This window comes from Chiloscyllium plagiosum, unplaced genomic scaffold, assembly GCF_037043375.1.
Source record: "Chiloscyllium plagiosum isolate Xiang-an unplaced genomic scaffold, Cpla_swu_hap1 HiC_scaffold_39, whole genome shotgun sequence".
Lineage (NCBI taxonomy): Eukaryota > Metazoa > Chordata > Chondrichthyes > Orectolobiformes > Hemiscylliidae > Chiloscyllium > Chiloscyllium plagiosum.
In genome coordinates, this window is record NW_028270177.1 from 12,312,220 (window position 1) to 12,320,975 (window position 8,756).

Sequence of the window (8,756 nt, forward strand, 5' to 3'; positions counted from 1 at the left end):
TCGAGCCTAGTTTTCTTAGGAATCTGATAGGAAACCGTCTGGAGAAGCAGATAAAGTGGCTTACAATACTGCCTTCAAAATTCTCCCACAACAGCACAGACTTCCACTCAGACATCAAACTGGAAAAAGCTCCGATTAATTGAAGACTCCTGCAGATCAGTTCAACATTCTCTCTCACTGTCTTCTGGGTACAAGATGGGTAATGGGTCTTCCCCACTTCCTTCCTGTCTCCGACCTGATTGCTAACAGACTGACAAGGCTTTCTGTACAAAGACAAATCAGGCTCTGATGAAGTTATTGGCACTACATCTGTCATTTTAATTCGAGCCAGGCTGAGTAGTGAGGGATGGTACAACAGATTGGCACCGGTAGCCCATATTAGAAAAGACTCAGGACGAGCTCAGTTGCCCCCTTCAGACCCCAAACTGGGATAGCCCTTTCCCAGGACGTTCCCTACTTTCTCATAGCTAAGATCCCAACCTGGTGCACTAAAAGCCATTCCCGGGGTCTCGGAGAGAGCTTTCCTATTGCCTGATATTTGCAGACAGGCAACCATGTCCTATCAAGTCCTGGGATTTTTTTGGTCAGGAAGTGAGGTGCTCAGTATGGGCCTGTCTGTAAAAATGAGCTGAGCAATTACCACCCGAGACCTCTCTCACTCTTACTGCTGCTCCCAGCAGGCTCTGCGGCATGATATGAGTTAAAATCAAGCTCGTTATGGAATCATTGAGTATTACAGCAGACCCATTGCCCATGCCAGTTATCAAATACCTATCTACTCTAACCCCATTTCCCAGCATCTGACTACAGCCTTGTATGCTGTGGAATTTCAAGTGCTCACCTAAATGTTTCTGAAATATTTTGATGGTTCCTGATTTACCACCCTTTCAGGCAATGAGTTCTAAAGACCTTTCACTCTCTGGGAGAAACACATTCTCCTTAAAACCCCTCTAATCCTCCTCACGCTTCATTTTAAATCTATGCCCCCTTGACTAAGGTGAAGGGTTTATTCCTATGTACATGTGTTATGGACCAGGCCAGACCCCCTCGAAATGTTTCCAGAAAGTAGCCCAGACCCTAACTTTGCTGTTTTAAGCTGGTGTAACATGGATATTCCAAGAGAGAATCAGCTGATCAAACCACTTTGTTTTAAACAGACAGAATTTATTTACAAGATTTCCAAATGAAACACAGACAACAGAAAACAGACTACTGAATAACTTAACCTATCCAAAAACCCAACAGATCATCTCAACTTAATGATGCTGTTCCAAGTACTTGCAACAATCCCCATAAACACCCCTTGGCACAAAAGGTAATATCAAACACAGGTTCTGACAGGATATAAATCAGAGAGAGAGTACCAGCCTGAGTCCAGCAGCCTTCTTTATCACACTACTGTGAAAAGAAAAGAAAACAAACCAGAGAAAACCTGAGCTGGGAGAACTGGCCAAACTCCTTTCATTGTACTAGTGTTGTTTTAAAACTTGGAAGCCTTCTGCCTAAGGCAGTCTCTGTTAGCTATAAATAAATTGGCTCTAAACCCCTTCAACCCCCAGACTTTTTGGAGTCTGTATTGTTTATGACTTCTCTGAAAAAAAAAGCCAAGGATAGCATAACCTTGTTAAAGGAGCACGTCAACTTACAACATTTGTTTTAATTAAAAATGACATGACACCAGGTTATAGTCCAACAGGTTTATTTGGAAGCACAAGCTTGTAGAGCACTGCTTCTTCATCAGCTAGCTCCCTGATGAAGGGGCAGCGCTCTGCAAGCTTGTGCTTCCAAATAAACCTGTTGGACTATAACCTGGTGCTGTGCAATTTTTAACTTTGTCCACTCCAGTCCAACACCAGCACCTCCACAACAATTGTCTTCTCATCCCAACCCATCAAACCAAAACGAGTCACTGAATATCACTGCAAATCAACATGTCACTGTTTAATAATCCAGAATAATTTCCTGAGCATGCCCTAGATGCAGTGACACCTGCAAACTGCATCACAGGTGAGTAAAGGCTGGCGTATTGACAGGTATATTGACACGCCCTGGTCCTACATCAGTGAATGCTCAGGAATTGCTGCCCTTGTGTATAATGTCCGCAGTGCCCGTCTTATTTGTCACACTGTGTAACATACTTGGAACTGAATGAGCAGGGTGGCTCCATTTTGAAATACGAAATTACAATGACACACATCCCCGTTATCACTGAACTCAATCAGGCCTTGCCTTGGTTTGTTCGGTGTGGAACTAGACATCAAAGGTCTATGTTAAGTTGGTTAAAATCCTGCACATGGTTGTCTCCAATTCTCTAGTTTGTTAAGTCAGGATAAAGCAGCTGCTGTATAATGGAATGGAATGTCACGTGTACCGAGGCACAGTGAAAAGCTTCGTCTTGTGAGCAATACAGGCAGATCACAGAGTTAAGTAGCATAGGTAAGTAAATAATAGATGAACAGCGGCAAAAACAAAAACACAGGTACAGGCAAATGTTAAGATTTTGTGAGTCCTTTCAGTATTCTAACAACAGTAGGGTAGAAACCATTGTAAAACCGGCTGGTGCATGTGTTCAGGCTTCTGTACCTTCTACCTAATGGTAGAGATCGTAGAAAAATATTGCCAGGATGAAATGGATCTTTGAGAATGCTGGCTACCTTTCCTTGACAGCGGGCCTGGTAGATGGACTCTATAGATGGGAGGTTGGCCTTTGTGATTGTCCGGGCCGAGTTCACTACGCTCTGTAACCGTCTCCAATCTTGAATATTTCTTTGTTTTCAAGTGTCTCCATCGCCTCACCTCTCAGCCTCTCTACCTCTCCTGCCTTATTGAAAACACTCCTTAAACCTTTCTTTTTGCCCAGACTTTAGGGCATCCATCCTAATGTTATTTTATATAGCCTTCCTTTGATAGAATATTTGTGATGCATTCTGGAACACCTGAACATGTTAAAGGTGTTATAATAAAGCAACTTGGTAGTTGGCTGGTGTCTATGATGTACTGACAAGAAGGTATCATTGTGGTGCCCTCCACATGGGCAGCTGGGTTATCAAAATCCATCTGATAACCACACATAAAAGCACTGCAGAATCACTCTTGGCCACTTGGACACATACCATGCTCCACACAGCATTCCATTAACTCTTCAGTATTAGTATGAAATCTTCAGCTGTGTATCTAATGATATACAGTATTCATACAGTACTTTTTAAGATTTAATCAGTACAGCATTTAGCTGGAAGTCATTCCAAATCACCCCAAACATTTATGGGAACATGTATCCTTCCGATGTCAGGCTTCACTTATTTGACATGCCTAACATCCTGAAGTCAATAGTAGGCACATCGAACATTTTCAACAGTGGAACTGAAGATCATGAATGGCCCATAGACTGTCCTATTCCCATGCTGCAGTGACTGCAGAAATGGAATGCAGTTTGTCAGAGTTAATGTGATGTGGATTGTACGATTTAATTGAAATCTACAACTGTTCTATTACCTCCATGAATCATTGAGAATGCAATAGTGTCACGCATAATCATTTGCACAGACCTCCTTCCCCATTCACCGATATCAATTCTAAATGATGTTCCATTATTGCCTCACGCCTTAACGCTAAATATTTCTAGTTGCCATGAGTGATTTTTCTTTCATAGTAGAAAGCCTCTGTCATGTAAAATCACCTTGCTTCCTTGAGATAAATGGCATAATTTGATGTAAGGGGCTAAATATATTTGATCATGCTTGGAGTGTGCATGTAAATTAATGCCTACTCCTTTTTGAATTGCTGCTGTCTTGTATACTGAAGATACCTCTATCATAGCACTAATTAGGGAGTCTAAGGAATTTTGAAGTGACAATGAAGAAACAGCAGTAAACATCCAATTGAGAATGGAACGCTGGTTTTCCTATGTAGGTGCAATCCTGTCCTTCCAAATGACGGAAGGGCACAGATTTGGGAATCGGTGAATAGACCAGTCAAGGAAGTGTTAGCTAATATCCATGCACTGCGTGCAGTGAAATCATCTCAGTCCGTGCAGGAGACAAAGTTATGGTTGACCTGAGTGTCGTCTTGAAGAGAAGAAAATTAAACCAGCCGGGCACTTCCAGTCTGGCTCAACGCTCAAAATACCTTGCTGATAAGTGCATGTATCTGGAGATCAGAAATAGACTGAATGAAGCTTGCTCATGATTATATTTGTGTCGGAATAATGTTTCAATGCTTAAATTGCACTGGTAATTAACAATCGAGTGGTGATACAGATACACCAAGTGAGTCATATCCCAGATCGCGTAGGAGAGAATGGAGGAAGGGAAATGAGGAGAAATGAAACATAATGTCTGGTTTGTCAATGACTTTGAATCAAAGGACTTGAAAAGACAGTTAGAAGAAACAAATTCTCATTAATTATATGTTGGGCATGGTCAGTTAGATACAAAGCTCTTTAATGACAATACTTTGTGAATATCTGGCATTTATTCTACTATTGCATGTAGATACTGGTTCCTTTTCTCCCTATTCATTCATCTCGATACATACTCACCTTCCTCTCAGACTGCCTGCTAAGAAGCTAGAAAAAAGAAAGCAACTTTCTTGAAAAGAAGCTGCTTAATCTCTTCTTGGTTCTATTCAGAATACTGCTTAAAAATGTGTTGCTGGAAAAGCGCAGCAGGTCAGGCAGCATCCAAGGAGCAGGAGATTTGACGTTTCGGGCATAAGCCCTTCTTCAGGAATGAGGAGGGTGTGCCAAGCGGGCTAAGATAAAAGGTAGGGAGGAGGGACTTGGGGGAGGGGCGTTGCGAATGCGATAGGTGGAAGGAGGTTAAGGTGAGGGTGATAGGCCGGAGAGGGGGTGGGGGCGGAGAGGTCAGGAAGAAGATTGCAGATCAAGAAGGCAGTGCTGAGTCTGAGGGTTGGGACTAAGAAAAGGTGGGGGGAGGGGAAATGAGAAAGCTGGAGAAATCTGCATTCATCCCTTGTGGTTGGATGGTTCCTAGGTGGAAGATGAGGCGCTCTTCCTCCAGGCATCATGTTGCCATGGTCTGGCGATGGAGGAGGCCAAGGACCTGCATGTCCTTGGTGGAGTGGGAGGGGGAGTTAAAGTGTTGAGCCACAGGGTGGTTGGATTGGTTGGTGCGGGTGTCCCAGAGGTGTTCTCTGAAACGTTCCGCAAGTAGGCGGCCTGTCTCCCCAATGGGAGAACACCTCTGGGACACCCGCACCAACCAATCCAACCACCCTGTGGCTAAACACTTTAACTCCCCCTCCCTCTCCACCAAGGACATGCAGGTCCTTGGCCTCCTCCATCGCCAGACCATGGCAACACGACGCCTGGAGGAAGAGCGCCTCATCCTCCACCTAGGAACCCTCCAACCACAAGGGATGAATGCAGATTTCTCCAGCTTCCTCATTTCCCCTCACCCCACCTTGTCTCAGTCCCAACCCTCGGACTCAGCACTGCTTTCTTGACCTGCAATCTTCTTCCCGACCTCTCTGCCCCACCCCCTCTCCGGCCTACCTTAACCTCCTTCCACCTATCGCATTCCCAACACCGCTCCCCCAAGTCCCTCCTCCCTACCTTTTATCTTAGCCCGCTTGGCACACCCTCCTCATTCTTGAAGAAGGGCTTATGCCTGAAACGTCGAATCTCCTGCCTCTTGGATGCTGCCTGACCTGCTGCGCTTTTCCAGCAACACATTTTTAAGCGCTGATCTCCAGCATCTGCAGTCCTCACTTTCTCCTTTATTCAGAATACGTCAATATTTGAAATTATGAACAACAGCTATTCACAAGTGAAAAGGAGTTTGAAAATTGAGTTCCAGTCAATCCTGTGATCTCTTGGAACTGAGTCAATACTCTGCCTCCTCATTGAAATTGAGGACAATTGCAATCACAGGTCAGATATAACAAAGGTATGATGCAGTGAAATGTTCCCCCAACTGCAGTCCAATAATCCCACTCAGCCTCAATATTAGAAGAATGCCTCCTAATCCAGTCAGTGAGGTATTTACCGATTTCCTACATATTTGTCAAGTTTGATGCCAAATAATGCCAAGTTGTGCTACAGGCCCATGCACTGGAGAACTGGATTGAGACTGCAAATGAATTTCCTGTAACATTTCTGGAACGTGCAGACAGAATAACCCATTCTGTGTTCGAACGGATGCCAGAATTTAAAGTCAAAGATTCCTGCAAGAAATATGAATTTGTGTTGCGAATAATAAGGTGGTGAAATATGCAAGTATTTTCAACAGTTAAAATCTCGGCCAAGTCAGAAAGTAATTTTGAAATATCACCAAGTGTGGGTCTTATCGATGTCCCTGTTTCACACAGGGGAAATTCGCACAAACAGCAATGGTAAAAGTCAGATGATCTGTACTAACGATGTTGACTTTTGACCAGATAACTCTTCTGCTCTTTTTTGAAATAGTATTATGAGGTCAGGAGGCACCTTGGTTTAATAGCAACTCTAAAAGATGGAACTTCTGATGGTGCAGCAATCCCTCAGCTCAGCACTCAGCCGTGATCATTGTGTTCATTGCATCGAAGTTGGACTTGAACCCACAATTTTCTGACTTAGAGACAAAGTGAGGGAACAAGCTGGGCCCAAAGGATTGAATGGATCATATTTTTCCATCACCAGTGGAGTCACCTTAATCCGAAATAAATCCTGTTTATTTCCCCCATGCAGGAGCATAGCATACCAAGCAAATGAAGAGGCATTGTGTAGTGCTGATGTCATTGGACTAGTAATCCAAAGCCCCAACTCATGGGTTTGAATCCCACTGCATTCAATAAAATTCAATAAAAATCTGGGAGGAAATATCTATTCTAGTAATGACCACATAGCCTCAGCCAGGAGTTGTAAAAACACACATGGTTCACTAACCTGCTTTCGAGAAGGAAATCTGCTATCCTTACCCAGTCTAGCCAGAATGTGACTTCAGACCCACAGCAATATGGTTGACTGTTCTCTGGGAAATTAACTGTTCACGGGGGATTAGGGATGGATGGACAGACAGATGGATGGATGGATGGATGGATGGATGGATAGATCAACGGATGGATAGATGGATGGATGGATAGAAATTTATTGTTACTTGTATTGGTGAAAATACAGTAAAATATATATAAGTTCTTTAAAAAGTGGCATTTAATTATATAATGCTATGAAGGTGTGCATGTACTGTACCTTTAAGAAAGTTAAAAGCTAGCAGAACTACCTGACAGCACCAAGTGTTCTGAACAAGATGTAATGTAACATGTGATTCAGCAGCTAGAGTAGCTGGTTGCCTGGAGACAGAAACAAATTTGAATTAGGCCAAATTCAGTTTAAATTATACCCATAAACATACCAAACTCCAAACCAGTTTGAATAGAGTATATTGGCAATATTAAAAGCCAATCCGATGCTTTGGAGATATAAGATCTGGAAAAATTGAACAGTTGGGGAAGAACTACCAAAAGACCAACAGATGTAGGCTGTTGGTAAGAACTCTCTGAGAGGTACCTGTCTAGAGAAGGAGTTTGCACAGAAAAAACATCAACACCAATGTGGAGAGCAACTCTACAGATAAGATAAATAGAAGATTCAACCGCTGGCTGGTTTTGAAATATGAATTTTTCAGTAAACCTTAGCCAAGGGTTTATTGGACTTGTATTATAGAAGGGAAAGTAATAGATAGGTTAGAGGAAGGAGTTGTAAATAGTTGTTAGTTAATTATTGTCTGTTATACTTTAAGAAATAAAGTTGCTAATTTTTACTTTGAATAGTTCTTGGCCTCTTGAATTTTCACAGATTACTGCATGGGATAAATCTTTTCTGTGTTGCTGGTTTAAATTAAGCAGGAGGGTTTAACCCCTGTCATAACAATAATTTATATATTAAAAATTAGACAAAACTAAGACAAATATCATGTTGTTGTTAATTTCACAGCCTCTTGGTTTCACAAACTGGCCACTGCTGAAGACCAGGGTATACCCAATTACTGAGGAGAAAGTGAGGTCTGCAGATGCTGGAGATCAGAGCTGAAAATGTGTTGCTGGAAAAGCGCAGCAGGTCAGGCAGCATCCAGGGAACAGGAGAATCGACATTTCGGGCATAAGCCCTTCTTCAGTATACCCAATTACTGACAACTGAGGCCTTCTCCAACTGCCAAGGACTGGGTCCTCTTGAAACTGCCAAGGGGCCTGCCGAAACCACTGAGGACTTGGGGCCTGTCAAAACTGCCGAGGACCAAGGGCCTGCTGAAACTGCTGAGGACTGGGGACCTGTCAAAAATGCCAAGATCCGGACCTATCGAAACTGCTGAGGGGGCCTGCCGAAACTGCTGAGGACTGGGGGCCCGTTGCAACTGCTGAGGGTCCAATGCTGTCCAACCAAAACTGCCACATCTCAGCTGCAGAAAGAAGAAAAGATTAATTTCACACCAAAGGTGACATTAAGAAATAATAATAAAAAGTAGCCGAACATCCATTATGGAATGGATGGGTGAGGAGCTCGATCACTATCTGACCTTTCATCTCCTGGGCAACAAATAGCTTCCTAGGCAGCATCACCCAACATCTGATGAATAAAAATGAGTCATGGAGCCATACAGCACAGGCCCTTTGGCCCACCAGGTCTATGCCAACCAACAAACATCAATCAACCCTAATCCCATTTACTGCGCTTGGTCCATAACCTACCATATCCTGGTATTCTAAACACTCATCCAGATGCTTCTTAAATGTTGTGAGAATATTTGCCTCACCATCCT

The 8,756-nt window shown here is 43.1% G+C and overlaps 1 protein-coding gene across 1 annotated transcript in view; it reads left to right on the forward strand.

Annotated features, from left to right (window-relative positions):
- Nucleotides 1–8,061, forward strand: part of wdr93 (WD repeat domain 93) — a 172,945-nt gene extending 164,884 nt beyond the window's left edge. Inside the window, exon 17 of the mRNA XM_087981177.1 lies at nt 7,934–8,061. Coding sequence (XP_087837303.1) covers nt 7,934–7,964 — 31 coding nt within the window. The 3' untranslated portion in view covers nt 7,965–8,061. The remainder of the gene's footprint in view (nt 1–7,933) is intronic.
- The last annotated feature ends 695 nt before the right edge of the window (nt 8,062–8,756 follow it).